The 20,311-nt window shown below is 36.9% G+C and overlaps 1 protein-coding gene across 9 annotated transcripts in view; it reads right to left on the bottom strand.

The window, feature by feature from the left end:
* CPEB3 (cytoplasmic polyadenylation element binding protein 3) overlaps positions 1-20,311 on the bottom strand; it is an 88,873-nt gene that overhangs the window by 9,522 nt on the left and 59,040 nt on the right. For 7 of the 9 annotated variants that reach the window (XM_083866782.1, XM_083866785.1, XM_083866781.1 and 4 more), the window contains 4 exons: positions 16,451-16,569; positions 15,029-15,143; positions 12,137-12,318; positions 3,489-9,234 (listed from right to left, as the gene is read on the bottom strand). In XM_083866782.1, coding sequence (XP_083722908.1) covers positions 9,007-9,234; positions 12,137-12,318; positions 15,029-15,143; positions 16,451-16,569 — 644 coding nt within the window. In that variant the 3' untranslated portion in view covers positions 3,489-9,006. Of the gene's footprint in view, positions 1-3,488; positions 9,235-12,136; positions 12,319-15,028; positions 15,144-16,450; positions 16,570-20,311 lie in introns of those variants that run through there. The other 2 variants (XR_014590644.1, XR_014590643.1) reach the window with 2 other exon arrangements.

The raw sequence follows: 20,311 nt of genomic DNA, 5'->3' as shown, positions 1-20,311 counted from the left end.
TTCAGCACTTCAAGACTTTAGAGTCATTTTTCTCTGTGTGGCAGGTGATTTTTTTTCAGTGTTTGTTGGAGTATGTATTTTCTGCTGTTGTCTGGCATCAATATTTAGCATCTTTGAATAGAACAACCTAAGCACCTAATGTACACATTTCAAAAAATTCTGAACTGAGAAAAGGAAAAACAAGTCAAGGTCTCAAAGCTGAATCTACAAATTATGCCAGTGATGTTGAATTTGAGCATCACCTTGTCTAGTTGTTTAGACTGTGGTGGCCATGGCATGATCCTGGTCCTTGAGTTACACATCTGTAAGTACATGCAATGCAGAAATACTCAAGGTTCTTCAGCATGGGCGAATTTAGTTGCTTTTCAGGGTGGTTTATCACACAGAGTGTTTTATACTCACAACAGTAGTGCTTCCTTGCACTATGCTGCCTGACTTGAGTAAGGCTTTTGCTTTCTGCTGTTCCACTTCTATATATAACAAATTAAGTTTCTCTGGACTAAGAGGGTAGAGCACAGGAATGACTTACTGACTGAAAGGCTTGGACACCCACTTGGGAGGGGGAAGCTGTGGGTTCTGCTTTCTGCCCTGTTTCTGAGTTCAGTGTAATAATCAAATACTCTTGTTTATCCTGTCAGAGTGACTGGAATTTGCCCATTTACAAATGGTAGCATGCAGGTAGAAAGAAAGGTAGAGGCAGATTGCTCAGCAGGACATTTCTGGCACATGTGTCTATGCTGTGATTCTGTGGGCCCTGAGTACAACAATACACACAAGGCACAGTTGGAGGAATTAGGTACATTGTGAACAACATTTTGCCCATCTCCTAGAATTTCACAGTTGTTATTTGACTCTGACCATGTTCTGTAGTCTGACAACGAGATCAGAGGGGGTTTTGTAACTCTGAAAGGCAAAGATTTTGGAGGACAGATGAGATGAGATCATTTATCTTTGCCATGACTTTTGGCAGTATTTTGTAGAATTATTTTGTGTATGAATTGTACCAGCTCTATCTCTCTTTCAGACTTCCATTTCACTGGGTACATGCTGAAGCTGGCAAGGAAGTCAAGAAATTGTCTCAGAGGGCAGGATCTTGTTACGTGTAATTTCATGAACAACCACTTTGATTATTTACCTTAATGGTGATGCTTATGCTCTTCCAGAGACCATTCTTCACTTGGTAGAGAGCAAAATGCGTATCAAAAAATAGTTGAGAGTCATTGCCACAACCATGGGTAAATAGGTTTAGTTCTTGCTCCACAGTGCAGGAAATTTTGAAAAAGAAAATAGTAAAACATAAAGATATCCCCAAGTGTTTTGACCACTCAGGCTACTGGATAGAGAAGGAGAAATACACCTCTGTTCTCCAGTATGTCAAACATAATAAATATGTTTGCAAATGCTTTCTGTGTTTAGGCCTCCAGGCAAAAACCCCAGGGTAATACCCTGAGAATTTAGGTAGATCTTACATTATTGAACAATTGAGAAGTATTATGACACAAACAGTTTTATATATTCCTGTTCACAAAAACATAGGCCCAAACAATGCTAGGGCAGCAGCTCAAAGGAGATTTTAGGAAATTGGTAGCAAATAAACATCCCTCAAGCTCCTAAATGGAGACCTGGTTTTATTGATTTAGCCCAAGGTGCCTCCCATGGTACTCAAGTAATGGGGAAGCCACTGTGCTCTGGGTGGGACAGCACCAATTCTGTCCCAGCTGTTGCCAAGGGCCTGCCATATGCCTTTACACTTGCTGGTAGTTTATTTCTCCCTCAGAAACAGGAAAAGGGGGAGATTTCTGGACCTTTGTCATGTTTCCTTCTCTAGTTGCTGGATAAGCAGTTTGTCACCCAAAATAAACTCCAAAAACTTGCTTGCCCCAGGGGAGGGAGGGGATTCATTTGAACAGGCATTGTTTGTGTGTGCAGCTGGTGCATCCAACTTTGCCCTGTGCTCATAATGGAATTGTGTTCTATAAGGGTTTTGCAAGTAGCTTGTAACATTTTTATGAAAACAGGTAACATAGGTTTCTTGTTTTAAAACCCATTTCTTGATTCATCCCTGGGAGAGAATGCAGCAATTCTCTCTCTGAGCTCATGCTGTTTATCTTTTGCTAAACAGAGGAAAGCAGATTATGGCTTTTAAGAGCTAAGCTTCAGCTTTTCTGCAGGTCTGTTTGAGGGGGGACACGTTGCTTTGGTGCCTTGAGTGCAAAAATGTTTAGCTTTGGAGCATGTCTAAATAGGCTTAACACACTTCCATAGTCACATAGGTGACTATTTTAGTTCAGGTTAAGTTTGCCAAAATACCACATACCAAGCAGAAGCAAAAGAGGCCATGCAGCCTTTTGTACTTAAATGCACTGGTTTAAATTAAGTTACTGCAGCCTTTCTTTAATGCAGGCAAAGGCTGAGGTAAACGCTGTTATCAGCTGGAGAAGGGAGTTATCAGTATCAGTGTACCTTGCCAGCAGCATGGCTGACTTCATCAAGAAGGGAAGCCCTGGGGATTAGAAGGTCCAGAGGAGCTGCCCTTCTTCCCACAGCTGTCCTCTTTAACTGAGGAGGAGCTAAACTCAGACTGATTTTTGTCCCAATGGACTTGGAACATGGTACAGTGAGAAGCTACACTGAGCGATTAACTGGAAGGTGTTTTGAAGAACTCCCTTCTCAAATTTAACTCTGAAGTAAGGAGAAGCTCACAGCTTCTCATACATTCATTCAGTCCAGGAATGAACATTACAGCTCACTGCCTTGCAAAAGCACTTCTCCTGGCAGAGCAGCCAGACCATTCTCCTGAAAGATATGGTTATTCACTACCAGTCTGAGAAAAGTCAGCCTGTAATTTCTAGTGCTGATAGTTCCAGCAGGGCTCTTGAGCTGCATTTATGCAGACATTGAAAGAAAGCAGTGACAGACCATGCACTATTCTTGAGGCCTTCACTTGCCCTGACATAGAAGAATTCACATTTTTTTCAAGGAAGTGTCCTGTAGCATTCTAAACAGCTGTAGCTAAAAGCTGAGCTTTATCTTCTCTTCTTAAAAAATAAACTTTTACAAACCTCTGTTGCAGTGGTTTTTTTTTCCTTTTTTTAACTGATCAATCTAATTTCTGCCTGCAACCATTGTTAAACTGCTAATAAAAGAGTGCAATATGCTAGCCAGCAACTTTTCTTTAGCTCAGAGAAAGTAATTCAACAGTTCCTTCTCTCAAGGCACTTGATTCCACATTCCCAGAAATATTTCCATCATATTTATTTTAGTATTTACATTCAGTTTAGTGTAATAAATACCTCTTTAAGGTGGCTTTTCCATTTTAGAGAGAATACATAAGTGGACCATATACTTGCATTATAAAATAACTAGAAAAGAGAGTTTGTGTGCATGTAAAGTGTGTCTTTGTTTAACCTTGGGGGGTATCTAGTTTACATTCCCAAAATGCATATCCCAAGATTTCCTTAGCATGTGCAAAGGATGACAAATATCAGTACTTCATACAACTATATTTAATAAGTTATTACAGAAAAAAATAAAGTCCAAACTACAAAGTTTAAGCAGTTGTAAGCAATAGCAGCATTGAGCTCCATGTTTAGTCACAGTACTGCAGTTCCATACAAGCATTAGTCCAAGCCAAAAAGGAAGAAGCCTTGTTAGAATTACTAGCAAAAACAATCTAAGAGAACATGTAATAAAAGATACAGTACATTTAAAATTAGTTGAAAAACAAGTACAGAGATCTTAGCTGTGAATGCTCTAAAAGTTATGTCCATTAGTTTGACAGTAAAATTACAAATATCTAATACTTTATACCCCAACAGAACTACATCCAGGAAAGAAAAAAGAGCAAAAATTATCTCTTGTTAGCACCCTGGTTTTCTACTTACTGATGAACTTTTTGTCATGTAAATTTGAGTGTGTCAGAATTATGTGACCAATGTGATTTCTGACCAGCTACCCATTTGGGGTATAGAGTAGTCACTAACATGAATATAAAATACTCCGTGGTATGATAGAACACTATAGCAGCAGAGATTAAGAAGTTTGTCTGTTTAAAAAAAAAGAAAGAAAGGAAGGAAAAGAAAAAGGGTTTAGCTGACATCATACAAACTAGCATAAAAGCAACTACATACAAGCAGATTAAACAAAAGAGACATTTCTACAAATCTGTGACTAATCTTTCACTCATACCTTGCAAGTAGAGATGTCACAATACTGAAATATTAACATGGGAGCTTTTCCCAGTTAAGCGCCTTTTTTTTCTTTTTTTTTCTTTTTTTTTCTTTTTTTTTTTTTTTACTACTCTAACAGATAGTGAAATCAGCAAAGTTATTTGCTAACTGCATATTTGCAATACAATTTGTTTTAGCCCATGCCTTGCTAGCAGGCTATAAAATACAAGCATGTCGGCAGAAATATAAGCATAAACTTTGTACCACTTAGCAGGAATTTTTTATTCCCTCTTCATTCCTTAATCTCCTTTGTTTGCAATTTGTGTACATTCCAACCAGTAGTACCTAATTTGAGTCTAAATTTTACTTCACTATTTGATCTAGTCTATACATTACTTACAGAACTGAACACACAGAGGATACACAATAGACCAACTCTGGGCACATTCCTTCCCACAAGTCGCGGACGAGCCACTCTAACGCTCGAGCAGAAGTTAAGTCTAAAAGGTCATCGGCGACTTGTGGAAGCGAGAGTTTTGTCTAGAGAAAGTCATTGTATGCCCTGTTTACGCAACACCAGTTTTAGTCTGGATTGTTTCAGGTGCCAGAACAGAGTCACTGGCTTCAGGAAGGGGTTTCTTCTGGCTGCATAGGGAAACAAAGGTGATGGAAATGGAGGTGGAAAGTGTTTTGATACTGGCCCTTGGTAATGCCAATACAAAAGAAAAAAGGGACAAAGACACGAGAGAGAAGAACGGAGAAAGACAAAGAAGCTGAACGGATGTTCAGACGTGGTGGCAATATGAGTTACTGCATTGCTACCGGGGCATGGACAGAGAGGATTTTGCATTAACTTGGCAGCTCCCACCCACGTGGGGTGGCTGGGTTAGGAAATGCTGTGGGCACCGACAGTCTGCTCCACGCTGCCACTGAGAAACGCATGCAGAGAGGGACCTGTGCAGGAAAGGGGCAATTTCGTTAAATAAATAACACGGTGGCAAAATACAATGAAGAATATATATTTTAGGAGGTTCAATCTAAGGCTATTGAAAAGAGAGTTTATTGAGTTCATGACAAGAAAAGTAATGAAGAATTATGCTGAATGGGCAGGGTCAAAAACCCATTGTTCAATAGATTTAGTTCCTTATAACGGCAATAGTATTTCATCAACACTGGTGGTGTATAAATCTAGACAGCGAACTGGTACTGTGACATCCCTATTATCTCCCTAAATCATTTTGATAAAGGAAAAGGCTTTTCAAAATATCACGTTTTTTCTGCTTCATTCTGTCATTTTATTGCCCAATTCTTTGTTACAATTTTCCAATCACTTTACATAACCAACCATTTTCATCATTGCCACACTATTGTAAACCACATCAGCAAGTTAATACATAAAGCTTTGCATTTCAAAAAACTAGACACTTTAGTAACAATATTACAAAGATTTTAGCTTCAAAAATAACTGAAAATGAAAAAAATAAACTTTTAAAGAATCAGCATCATAAAATTAATTTATTCCAAGTAAAAATACAAAATAATATTAATGACATTGACCAGATATGAAAGTCTCTCCCAGAAACAACTATATTAATGGTTGAGAAAGCACTCCTTAAAGAAAATACGAAATAAAAATGAAAAATATGTAAATATGTTTAATTTTTTTCTTAGCAAAAAATCTTTCTAAAAATAACAATGAAAATTTGTCTCAGTACAAAGGCTACATTACTATTGAAAAAATACCAGCATGAAGAAAAGGTACATATTTGACAGTAGAAAAATGATTTTAGTGAATCACAATGTCTAAAGTCTGCAATGAAAATAAATCTGCAATAAAGATTTATGCCTTTTTTCTTTTCATTTTTCTTTTTTTTTATACAAACAGTACAAACAGTATTGCACATAACAACAAATAGTCGAGGTTAGGTTAGCCTTCAAAAAAATCGACTAGTTCAAGTCTCACATCAGAAAAGGCCACAATAGGACCTGTTGTACCCAGGGGCTTCTTAGTCAAGTTGCAGTTCAGAACTCCATATTTTAAAAAATAACTTTTTTTGAAGGACCCTCTTTTAATATAACATATTAACAACTCAGGGGCACATTCATTTACAAAACAAAAGGGAGCATGTCATAATTTAATAAACTAAAAAAAGTTCTCTTTAAAAAAATACAAACAGAAGAACTCTCACAATTCTGGTCAGTCGTGCATAATCACACTTGATTATAAATATACAAATTAAGGGAAAATATTTTTTCACCTTCTATTCACAACTTTCAGCACCAAATGGAGTTTGTGTTAACACCTGTTCTTTATGATGATTTTGTTTCAGATTTAATCCAACATTATGCTATATTGTACATTTTCCAGCTTCTCTCGCTCTCGCTCTCTTTCTCTCTGGGAGTATTTTTCTACATGAAAGAGGGGTATTTCTTCAAAAAGGTTTACTTCTTTCACATAATTAGGTAGACTTCTGTAGGTTAGCTATGATCTTTAATATTACAGTTATAAAGCTCTAACTTCTTCATTTTCAAAAAAACTCAAATAAGCATGAAAAAAATAAAGTTACCCATCTGTTAAATCATTTTTCTTGCAGAATTAAATTAATATATATTTTTCTGAATAAACTTACTTAGAAAATATCATTTTCTTTCCTATATTTCAAAATTGAGGTATTGCAAAAGATCATGTCAGTCAGAAAGCATGCCTTTTTCTTTAAAAAAAATCATCAGCCAACTGTTGAAAACTGTCTAGATACAAAAAGTAGTGCATAACAAAATGTCTTGTACAGATGAAAAAAAACAGAAAAGACACCTGGGCTGGGAAAAGCAATATCACAAAACCGCCCAGAAGTAACTTCAAAAGGGATAATTATAATAAGCATTTTAAACCAGTAAAAAACTATTTTTTCTTTTTTTTTTCTCCAAAAACAGAAAAAATCCTTTCAAAGCCAATACTTGCAACTAAACATTGGGAAAACCAACTTACTAAATTAGACACAAAGAAGGACATCACAACAAACAAAACCCAGAACATTTAAATCTACTATGCGGTGTCATATCCAGTCAGATTGTCCCCAGAACTGCAAAAACAAAGGAGGAAAAAGAAAAAAAAAAATAGTGTACACATTCTCACAATCATTAGTATACCAAGTGTGTTTATATTTATATGCTATCTGCAGCCCAATAGTTCATGCTAAAAAAATGTCCACTGTGTTAGCAGGTCTTAATTGTATTCAAGCTTCACAGGATACATCCAGGGATTAGAGAGATAACGCCACGTCCACAGAGCAGACATCTCACGTTACTTTAATATGCAGACATTTCTTTAGCACCACTTTGTTACCTAACTTCCTTAAATGTGCCTAGGTTATTAGTTTGACAGACTATCTAATCGGTAGTGTATGTACGCCAGCATGAGCTCTTTGGTTTTCTGGACAAGGTCTGCAGCTACATAAATGATGCAAGCATTAGGAGAGAGATTGTAACTAAGAGCTCATTTCTGTTTATGTACCTGTTATGAACTGTCAAAAATGTGTAATGTCAGATACAGAGGCTTTAACAGTTAAGTTTGATCACAGTACTAGACATAATCACTTTACTATATAAAATAAATTGCACGATATATAACAGAGCACCGCAAAGTACTTCATCTACCATCCACAAATTTTTTTTAAGAATATCCTACAGCTAGTTTTTATATTTGTTGTAATATAGGTCATTCTGTAATGGGCTGATCCTAATTTCAGAAGCATTACATTTACTGAGGCATGCCTTCCTCCAGTCAGTAATCAATTTTTTTTGTTACTGAGCATTTTGTAGCCTACGTAGATTCATAATTTGTGCATTGTGGGCAGGTTTTATATTAGACATATATAAAATTTATTGCATGCAGCAACCTGATTAAGTAAACATGCAGTCAAAAAATATTGACCTTCCTTGGAAGCTTTTCTGTATGCTATACTGATCTCCTTTCAGCAGCCATCACTATTTTAATCACATATTCATTTTTAATTGATACCCTAGCCTGAATAGAGTATTATGGTATTAGTAATACCATTTTAATAGCAGCAAAAGCTATTGCAGCATACATTTACATAACACTAAAAGACCCTAACAGAACAAAACAAAAAACCCAACAAAACAGAACAAACGAACAAAAAAAAAAAAAAAAAAAAAAAAAAAAAACCAAAAAAACAAAAAACAAAAAAAAAACCCTCAGCAAAACAAAAGAAAAAAGTCTGATCCAGCTTATGAGGTATCATCCTTACAAGTCAAAATCGAGAGCAACTAAAGGCTTATTTTCTTTAAGGGTTATTACTATTCTAAATGACCCAAACTAATGATTGCTGAATATCTGTTTAAGTTTTTGCTACATCTGCCACCTACTTGTGAATATTACCTTTGGTAAGTCATCTGCTAGGGGCAAGTCTAAATTTCTGAAAATAAGTGCATGCTCCAGTTTAAAAATAAAAATAATTATAATTACAATAAAAAAATCTTCATCACATACACATCAGCCCAGTGAAGACTGATGAGAATGGCAGTCTACATAATGTCACTAGTGACAAGTCTTGTGTAGGAAATTAAGGTACCAAGCAGATGTTTGTGTGAATCAAAGTGCAAAATCAGTACAGTTACACTCTGCCGGTTTGTATTATACTGGACACTGAGTTCAGTAATGTGACTGTAAATAATAATAATAGTAATAAAAAGACCCATATCTTCATTAAAGTCGAGGACGAATGCACAGATTTCCAGAACACTAAGCCCTGAGGCAGCGCTCTCTTTTCACTCAATTTTATTTACTCCAGTACTTCTGGCTGGGCGCGGCCGGGGTTCAGCTCCAGCGGAACGGGACGTGGCGGGGCCGGTCACCTCCCTCCTTTACCAGTGGTTTGTGGAACTCCCGCCCAGCACGGGAGTGTATGCTGGCCCAGCAGTATTCACAGTAATACTGCAAACAGGTCACGTTGGCACAAAAGAATGGAGCAAATTTTCCACCACAGCGAGTGCCCTGGCATTCGTCACACATCTGATCATCCAGCACATATGGCTTCACTTCCACCTGCACCAAGACAAGAAAACAACTGTAAGAATGTTTCACAGTCTTGCTAAGCATGAACACAAGCCCCAGTGTTTTAATTCTTTCTGGCTCTACTGAAGGGTTCTGACTGATGCAGGATTAACCCAAGAGTTTGGTATTCAATTTTCATAGCATGCACTTTACCTGTCAGAAAATCTCAAGAAAGAAGGGTGTGCTTTCGTAACTATTCAACATTCCTTGGAAAAGCTGGGTGTGGGAAAGTACTAAGATGGAAGTACAGTAAAAATCTCCAGGGATTTTCCATTAAGAAAATTCCAGTAATCTGAATAGAGTTGTTACAGGGGCACAGGGGCAGGCCATGAGTGCAGCATTTAGGAAGGAAATTTGTAATGAACGAAATTATATTTCTAAACTTCAGAGGTCTATTGAGTTTCAGACATTCTTTTCCACAGAAGATTATTTTTTTGTCTGGGTTTTTTTTTTTTTTTTTGTTGTTGTTGTTTTTTTTTTTTTGTGATTTGCAAAATGTAGGACCAGACTAGGAAGAGATTCCTATTGAACTTACATTAAATACTCTCCACTTTGTTGGCAAAAATCACAAGCTAAAGATTTTTAGCTCTTCAGGTGCGATAAAATTTCATTGTAGTTCCAACTAGGGCCTTGCCATCAATTACAAATAGTCTGGAGAGCTGCTGACTTTTGTCCTACACTCAGTTGTAAACAACTTGAGGCTGGAATGCCTTTTGTTTTTGAAGCACTTGTGCCAAACACAGCAGGACTGATGCATGATTAGGCACTTGCAATAATGCTATTACAGACATTGAATATGTTCCTATGAATTGTGCCTACACATTTAAATTGAGTGTTCATTCATTCCAGGGAAATCATGAGTTCATGCATGTCTAATTCTTATGGCTCCCTGATGCTATTTATAAAGTGGTTTAAGTACAGTCAACTGCACTAGAAAAAGCAGAAAAAATTGAAGTATACATTTATTATAAATAATTTTGCTGTAACTGCAGCAGTGCCAGTCAGGCACAATTTGTATATTGCAAGGAAAACCTCACTCTAGTAACAACACTTAAATATGTTTTAAAGAAACAGAATGAGACGTTGAGCTGAAAGACAAGAAACATTCTACAAAAAAAGCTTTATGCTGAATTTACTGCAGCTTATCCTGATCACACTTCAACAAATGTTACTCTTTTGAAGTAAAGCTTATACAGTGAGTTACATTTCTTGCCTAAGGAACAGCTAGAGCTGCCAATCTACTTTTTTTTAATTACACCCTGCTACTAGTATTGCATGGAACAAGTCTGAGTAACTGCCATTTTGCATATCAGATGCCATATCACTAAAATTAGAAGCATCATGTAAAATAAAACAGCACTGTCTCAAATGAAATTGGAAGAAAGCAGGTCCAATGTCCAGCACAGCTCTAGATCCCCACCTACTCAGATTTCCCAAGCATGAATTGTGAAGGTCTCAAACAAACAGAGTCTCTTTCTCTCTCTCTGTCTTCTCTTTTCTTGCATTGGTTACTAGTGAAATAATTTTAAGAATGTTTGCTGTACAGGGATTTCAATCTATTAGATTTAAAAATTAGAATTTAAGGATTCATTAAAAGACTTCATACTTCTTCAAACTCACACATAAATCTATTTTAAAAACATATAAAAGGTAACTAAATGAACTTAAATTATCAGTCCACCAAGTAAAAGAAGAACAGATTGATGAAAAAAATTACTAGCCAGTCACCTTTTGTGGCCTTAGCCTAAAGCTTAGAAAGTTGCAAGCATGGCTGATATATAAATCTCAACGGGTTCAATGTGTGATTAAAACTCCAAAAGTAAACTTCTCAATCTCTCTGTAAGATTTTTCAGAATCTAATGGACAAGAAATGCTTAGGAATAGCTTTGTCTTAGTTAATGTAATATGGTGTAAAGCACCACACACAAATTGTTTGAGGACTTATAACTCCATGAGCTCCTCGAAACTGACAAAAAGTACAATTCAAGTTTGTAAAGACAAAGTCAAAATAGTTTGAACTTTGCAGCTGTGGCTTTATATGCATACTGCACACAATAGACACACCCAATACCTGTTAAACTGACTTCTGAAAAAAACATTTACACCAGATTAAGGAAAAAACAAGACATTCCTATGAGAAAAATACATAACAGTAGTGCATGCTGTGTGTCCTTTTGAGTAACTCTAAATGCAGAGCCCTCAAAAACATTGGTGTTTTTTTATGTGTAATCAAGAGGTGAAGACAGAAGGTCCAGGGGAAAAAAATAATTTTGGAAAGTAAGTAATGCTTTCTTTTAATGTGTTCAAGTCAAATTTTAGTGAATACTGTAACTTCACACCATATTTGAAAAGCCCATGAGGGACTTCATATGGACTGAACAAAACCATCTCATCTCCCCCTCTTCTGCCTATCAAGCACCTTATGGCATTTGGTTTTAGTTTAATTCTGAAGATTTTTGAGGTCAGCACTACCTATTTTATTTTTACAATAAACCTGTGCTTTAGAGACCTCAACTCTAGACCTACACTACTGACAGAAAATGGCCTAATAACAGCAAAACTGTCAGAAGCTTGATGCACAATAAGCAAACATCTAAAGGAGGAGAATGAAGCTGGGAAAGGCTATGGAATTTGACCTATGGAATTCAAAAGAGAACCAAGGACAAATGAGCTTACAATCAACTATATTCTGGGTTTAGCACTAAACAGTTATTTAAGATGTATAAAGTATTTTTTCACTCTGCTTTAGGTGCTCAAATAAGCTTTTAAAAATTTGAAAAATGTCATCTGAAGAACAGAACTTACAATATTCTCCAACACAATGCTAATAAAGATTTTTTAAATACTTGTACAGTTTGGTGACAACCATTCTGCTGCAGGCTCTTTTACTTACCCGTTTATCAATGTCATTGTGTTGGAGCTGGACAAAGCGAGCACTGATAGCAGCAATGTAGCTCTGCTGATTGGAGAAAGCCACTCTGCCAGCACCTTTTGGGTACTTCAGCTCTGGGTCTGTATCAATGCCAGCATAGCAGACACCTCCATATAAACGGTCCATAATCATTGCCAATTCAACTGCAAGGAGTCAATTGTTAAATATAACAGATTTAACATAAATAATGGTGTTGCATTTGGATTGTTGCATTTTAAAAAGCACCATTTGCCTTATCAGACGTGTCTTCCAAAGTCTAAAATTGCAAAGTGAAACACAGATTGAATCAACCTTACATGAATTATAGTAAAATATAAAGGCAAAAACCAGAATCTGTAAAAAAGTTGATGTGGCTGAAATGTGAAAAAAAAAAATAAAAAATGCAGAGTTATACTGTTAAAATAGGTATCAGATAAACAAGAATTTACAATATTTCATAATAAAACTCTGCTACTTGGTAGGCTTTTTAATGTTAGTTTACATGTAGGATCACTTTGGGATATTCCTGTTTTTAGAATCTGATATTTTGCCCTAAGTACTAAGGTTCAAAAGATATCAAGATGTGTTTCACATTGGAAACAAAAATCTGAAATTCCTGCAGGTAAAGCATGCCTACATTTTAGGTGCAATTTAAATTAGTATTTAAATTGGTAGAACATTACCTTGATTGTGGATCTTTTAAAATGGTTTGTTGCTTTTCATGATATTAACAATAACTCTAAAGAAGCTATAAATATTCATAAAATCAGACAGATTGAGTGCATGGCTGAGGACACAGAGAAGGACAGTTAAGGGAAAGAAGTGAAGGCAGTAGTAAAGAGGCTGAAGAAAGCAGGGGAGAGCCATGTGAATTGTGCAAGGTTGTATGGCCACTGAGCCAAGCTCTGTGTAAAACCTCACAGGCCCAGAGATTTGTCAGATGGACAGTGCAAGAACTGAGACCTGTACAGGCCCTGCCAAGTCAGCCATTTTCTAGTGCTAATATGTGAAAACATTTCCTGTAGCAAGTTACCATTTAACTACCTAAAATAAAATTAAAACCCACGAATACTAAATATTTAAATTCTCATAGTTCTCACAAAATTTTCATTAGTAAATTGAATAGGTATATGTTTTTTTATAAATCTGTGTGCAGGGAAGACCATATGCTAATTTGTCCATTTGCAACAAGCAAACAAATGTCTGACTTATTCTACCAAACCAGGGAATACTTTTGCTCCAAAGAGAAAGGAAAAACTACCAGCATAATATAGTGATTAGTTGATTCTTCTGCTTTCTAACGATTTGGAATCATCACTTGGGTAGTGATCTCAAAGAGTGACAGTACAGAATAAACATCACAAACACAATTACAATAGTAGTTCTACTAAGTTACTCTTGCCAATAGAGAAGGAATATATAAGATTCCAGGGCAAGGAAACAGGCAATGTTCGAATATCTTAGGAAAAATTTTGCATCTGATCTTTAAAGCTGTAAACAAGAAGAAATGGAAACTGCTTTGGACAAGTTACCTATTTAAAGGCATCAGTTTTCAAATGTAATGCATTTCAAATGTGATCTATGACAGGCCAAATGGCATACAGTTTTATAAAGGCTATCATTAGGAATGAGCTGATGTTTAATTGTTACTATTTACATAATTACCACCTTACAATTGGGCTTTATTTTAAGATGGTGAGGAAAGTGAAAGCCACCAAGAAACCTGGAATAAGAGAAATCTTACTGTCAGCAATAGCCGGGGGACATTGGTACTGCTTCCCAAAATATTTAGGATTAGGCAAAAGATAAAGTGAGGAGTTGAAGTTCCACTGGGCTGGAAAGAGGCAGCTGAAGGAAACTGAGGGCTACAATGAATGTCTTTCTTCCAGACAGTGACTGAGAGGCCTTGTCTACCACGGTTTCCCAGGATTAGGATCAGGATTTGGATTAGGGTTGAGAGGATGAGAAAGACAAACCATGCAGCTGCCTTGGAGTGAGGATGGAAAGGGAATATAAACAGAAGTAAGGCTGCCAAAAGATCTGGCTAGGAGAAATGTTTTAAATTGCTTCATGACTTTGTCATTGGCTCACCAAAAAATGTCAGGATTAGAAGAAAACAATGAGGGTTGAGCTACAATTGGGAGCAGTGCCCAAATGGGGCCCTCAAAACAAAATGAGGACTACCAGGAGTCCTGGGCTGGGATAAATCTTTCCTCTGACCAAAAGCTAAGGAGTCTTGTCTATGGCTCTGCAAATAAAAGTGAAGAAAAAGAGCAGAAGGGTGAAGAAAAAAAAAATGGAGGGAAAGAAGCTACATTAGAAGTAAGTCTGGAAAATGGTCTTCCATGTGAGGCCACCAAGAGACCTGGGTTGGGAGAAATTTTTCTTCCCAATGCACAACAGCTGAGAGGCCACGTCCATAGCTCCATTGGGAGAATTAAGGTAAGGGGTGAATAAAAGTGAAGCAGAAATCATAGAGCTGAGGTTGGAATTCGTTTGGAAAGGGTCTGGGAGAAGGATGTGGTCTTTGTCTTCCAGTCAAAGGACAGGGAACTTGTCCGAACTCACCAAACAAATCAGGGTTTGGATTAAGACGGTCTACATTACAAAAAATCAGCCTATCAAATTAGGATATTATGCAAAGTTGAGGAAAACTCTTTTTACTGGAAATCCTAATTAGTAACCTATTTAAAAGGTAAAACATGTTCACTGTTTGTGTTCTGTAAACAGGAAGGTACTCCTTGTCTTAGAAAGCAAGCTGTGATCTTTGGAAAATACAGGGTCCACTTTCTGATCTTTGACAGATACTATTTATCTTTCCTCATTTTTTTTCTACTTAATCTGCTACATGTCCTACATTTTTCTTCTACTCACCAGCTCGGAGAGGCCGTGGAACTCCTCCAACAAAGATTGTTTTTCTTGGATCCAAAGGCTGAGACCCATCCATCACAAAGTCACTGTCACTTAGGTTCCAAGGTCGAATTTGCACCTGTATTAAGGATCATTTTTAGCAGAAGAACTTGGCCACTTAATTAAAATTAAGAAAAACCTGACAAATCTTCTTGTAATTAAAAACAAAAAGCACTAGCTTTTCAAAAGCAGTAAGTTGGTTTTTATGAGAACCAAGACAATCTGAGAATGTACCTTGTCTAAGTATCTGAAAGAAGGAGGACAACTCATTTACCACCTCTAGAGGCCAGGCTTGAGTTAAATCTCCTCAGCACAAACTCCTACACTCATTAATTCCCTGCCCCTAATCGCCATCATAGGAAAAAACCTGTGAAAGGACTTCCAGAATATTTTACCACGTATGTGCAATTACAGTTGCAGTTTGGGCTTCTGGCTTTCCTGAAATCACATACAGTGATCCACAAACTTAAAAGCACTGTTACAAGCTGATAAAATTAATTTCTCTGCTTGGACGCAAAAGGAATTTGTATAATATGTGAATGCCTATTTCTATTGAGCAGCAAGCAGCACAGCTGATAAGAAATCTTTAGATTACACAAAAAAAAACCCTGCTCAGAAGTTATTTAGATAAAGCTGTTCATCAACCCATTTTATTGATCCATTTGAATCACACAAGTCCATTCACTGTGCTGCAATCCTCAGCTGTTCATTCATCTCTGCAAGATTTTTCATAGTACTTTTAAAAGGCAGCACATTTTTTATCTTATTTGTCTGCAGTTTTCACCTCGTTTGTATATCTCCACAGGCACAAAAAGAGACCAGCATTAAAGAATTTTAGAGATGTGAACAATAAAAACAGGCTACTGTATATCTTCTAATCTGCTACAGCTGTCTGCAGTAGTTGATTTTACCCCATAGTCTCTATAAGGTAAATGAGGCCTAAATTATAGATTGATTAGCTACTGAATGCATAAAAAATAGTAATAAAAAACCCTAATGAAATACAGGGCATATTTGATGCTATCTGGATCTTAATTTGGCAGGGTTAAATTTCTTCATTTCACCACATAAGGCTTTCTTTCCTCTCAAATCAAATAGATGAAAAATTACCTTTCCATTGTTTGACAGCTAACACTGTAAAAGGATGCACACTCCTGAAGCATACCAGGAGTACCAAATATAGAAGTTAATTGAACATGGCATTTATCAGAAAGAAGAAATGTTAAAGCCACATTACGCTGATACAGGAAGTCAACTCAATGTAACAGCAAGGTCAGAAACAGGAAATGACAAGTAATTAAGTATTTTTTATTTATTTATTAACTGAAAACAGTAAGAGCGAATGGGTTAGCAACCAGCATAAGTGTCATGGCATAATCTACTTACTGGTTTATCCTTGATTGTGGGACTTGACACACACAGGTAAAGTTTTCCATCTTCTTCCAGACAGGCATCTATCAGAGCTTGCACAGAGCTTTCCTCCTGGAACAGCAGGAAGGCGTAACCTTGGAAAGGAGAAGGGAACAAGAAAGAAAAGTAACAGATTAATTTATAGAGCATTTTTTAAACAAAGAAGCCGGAGAAGTGGGCAAGATACACAAAATACAAATAACTGTTAAGGCTGGTAGTTTGTTTCCATAAATTAAATTCACTGAACATATCCATGCACTACAGATCCCCACAGTACTAATCTCAGAATAGAAACAAGAGTATTTGCTGCATCTGAGGATGTTTATTTGATTAATTAATGATTCTGAGCAGTGAGAATATAGGCTGGTGAATGAGGGTCTCTATTATCCAACTGTGTTGAAGCTATTCCTCAGTGGTATCAGTGATTATCATCTTATAATGGAGGCACAATATGTCTACTTACTATATACAATTAATAAATTCTAGAAGAGAGGGCTAAGAAAGTGGGCAGGTAAACATAAAAATATTCTATGCATACACACTTAAATATGAAAAAAAAGGTTCACTAAAAACAGTAAGCCCAGTGAAAAAGAACAAAATACTTTGTGCTTTTTTATTAATAAGAGACCTGCTATTGTTATTTATACTTCAATAAAGCAATTCAAAAGAAAGAAGGAAGTCTACTGAAATTGTTTCATGTGATTCAGAATTTTAGAACTTTAAATTAGCCAGTAAACCCAAGTGTGTAGCACTCAGTGCTCTGCTGAATGCAGCTGCCAAGAAAACTTTCTTGACTTCTATTTAATGTAGTTAAATCTGCACGAAGAGTTGACCCAAGCAGCCCGTGCTTCTGCTACCTGAGAAGTGACACTAATACAGCACCCTCTGCACCCAGCAAAGCCAGGTAACACCAGGCTGCTGGATCACTGGAGCTGCCTGGTCAAGAGGACTCCCATGGAGCAGGCACTGCCCCTCTGCTCCACAGTCACTACAGCACAGTTTTCTCAATGTGAACATGTGGGGCGTGATCTTTGTAATTTGCCACTTGTGTGTCTTTTTTCAGGGGCATTGCTAGGTCACAGTGAGAGGTTACGTCTGTGGGAGTTGGAGGTGAGCACTCTTTGGGGGTACAGTAAATGCTATAATGGTAATTTCCCCAAACAGTAAAAATTAACCAAACAGATCCGTGTTATTTTTCTCTGGTTGCTAGATTAGAAGAGTAGTCCAAGTTGGTGAGGTTTCAGTTTTCTAACCTGGGGCTAGTGCCTGCCATGAAGATCAGTGAGGTAACACCTCCTCACTTCTCTAGACCTGTATGACCAAACCATTCTCCTGCTGTGGGGTCCAAAAGGATCCACCAAAGATGCAGAGGCTGTTTACAGAACAGCCTTGTGCTGACCTAGAAAAGGAGGAGGCTGGACTAGCATGACATGATGTCCAGCACTACTTCAAAATCTGGTAACTGCACATCTACTCCTATTATTCAAGGACTTCAGGTACTGAAGAGTAACAAAGATTACATGAAAATGAAAAATAAAGAACAGAAGATAATATTAGGATCATAGGCGCTGATATGGTCAAGAAAGATACGCATCGAAGTTAAAGGTATTTTTACTCATTTTCTAGAAGCAAATCGGGATGCAAAACCCTTAAATTCAGAAAGGTGCAGCTCTTCCCCATGAGCAGTTCTAGGCATTGTTACTACTGAAGACTTACCCTCTCCGTCACAATGCCACTGTTTAAAGCTACATCTGCTTGTTCATCCAGGAAAACATGTGCTTCCATGGATGCACTTCATTTGATTCGAACTCTATAGAAGAAGATGCATTTTGAATTCAGGTTCCAGTATAAAAAAAATAAATTGGAAAGTACACGGGCCAAAATTGGCATTGAATTTAAAAAATCACGCACTAGGTGCAATTTAGCAGATGCTGAAAGTTGCTTTAAATTCCCCAACATCAAGTGCTTCAGCATATTCTCCTACCTGTGCTTCACAAATATCATATCATGTTAAAAAGTATCCATCTTTTCCCAAGAAGCAAAAGATTTGATAAACGTCAAAATTTTAATGCTTTATGGCAGAATTTTGGTAGCACACTGTGGTTGCAGTCAAACTTTGGCAATGCTCCTTTCTCACCTGACCACACGCTCTAAAGGTTTGAGGGCTCAGGGGGCTGCCCTTGACTCAAATTCTGTAGAGTAAAACAGGCAAGATATTTAAGACCTCAAAACCCAGCAATCTCACTACAGCTGACTATTCTCTATCCACAGATATTTGGATTCTTGGCAGAGTAGAAGCAACTCAGCTTCTCCTCTGTTGTTGGTGCAACACATCACTGCAGTGCTGACAATAAACATTGCAATTCCCTGGGAAAAGGCTTTGGCGTAAGGAAAGTCACTACAACTTTTCAAATGATACAGCAGAGGGAGGATGAAGAGAAAATTAATTTCCTTAGTTTATGAGGCCAACCTAGGAGATCCTCGACCCTAAGCTCCATGATTCATTATGGAAAGCAGTATAAGAACTGAGCTCCTTTGTACATGTCCTATTCTGACATCTAAACAGTGACACAATTTCCATATGAAAGGGTAATTTAGTCCAGCTGGTCTAATTTCAGTTAACCTTGCTGAGAATAAACTGGAAAATCTGGCATATACACTGTGTCCCACAAGCTCGAAACAAGGTTGCCACTTAAAATGCAAGATACACTTGGAAGTAAATAAAGTTGTTATAGTTTGGCATAAGCATTTTGGCATAAACCAGCCTCAAGAGTCAGGAAAAAAAAAATCTCTATTTCAATTAATACCAACATTGGCATATCTTCTCTAATGATGGGAACCTTTCTGTATTTCTGAAAGCACAGTCTGTTAAAAGGCTTCAGTGACCTCTTTCTTCAAATCAACATGCTAGATGGAAAGCATATTCAGGTGCCTATTCTGCCTTTCTAATAAAAGAAGATCTTGATATTCATACTTTTGTATTAAAAAACTGGCATGTTGGTACAAATTACAGGCAGTCATACTGGAGTTTCAGCTAGTAGTGCATTATGCACGTACTCTGCCCATCCTTCCTCAATGTTATTAACTGCAAAGAACTACTCATGGACCTTTATTATGACAGAACATGCTTTATATGTATTAGGCATGTGAAAGAAAATAAACATACTGGCCCTGTGGACACCATTCAACTTACCAAGCCACAGCTGGTAGAGTTGATGAGAAAAGACCTAAAGCAAAATATTTCTCAAGAGTTAAAGATTATCCAGCTTCACGCCTGCCATGGCTCACCAGAAAAAGCCTGACTGCATTTCACAGCATTGGTGAAAAGAGCATGTTTAAAAAATAAAACGTTTTCTTTTATTCTTCTAAATCTGGTAACACCTTTCTTTCAGAGCTCCATGGTTAAGCGCAGTTCGGTGGAGTAAAAGGAAATCACCAACTGTGTTTTGTAACCCATGGGAGAAGATAGGAAAGAAGTTTGTTATATTAGAATTTTTATACTCTGTTCAGCTTAAGTGATTAATTACAAACATTATGCTAGTAAAGGTTGTCTGGACAGTCTCTAGTTATTTAGTGGTACAGGATTATTTCAGAAAGGTATTAATGGAGTAACAGCACAGATCTCTCACTTAATGAAGTCCAGAGTGGATTGAGTTTAATCAAGAGTTTTTTCTTTGGAATTTCAGTCAGTTGTAAATTAGTTCAATTTTATTATAATAACTGAATTAGTTATTTAACACTTCAAATCAGTTATTTAACATTTTATGCTCAATGTGTGAATACTCAAAGTAATTAATAATTTAAGTTCTTGCATTTGAGAAAAACAGTAGATAAACT

Source organism: Zosterops lateralis (assembly GCF_965231275.1).
Source record: "Zosterops lateralis genome assembly, chromosome: 8".
Lineage (NCBI taxonomy): Eukaryota > Metazoa > Chordata > Aves > Passeriformes > Zosteropidae > Zosterops > Zosterops lateralis.
The sequence above is the reverse complement of the archived record's forward strand: the minus strand, read 5'-3'. Positions and strand labels throughout refer to the sequence as shown.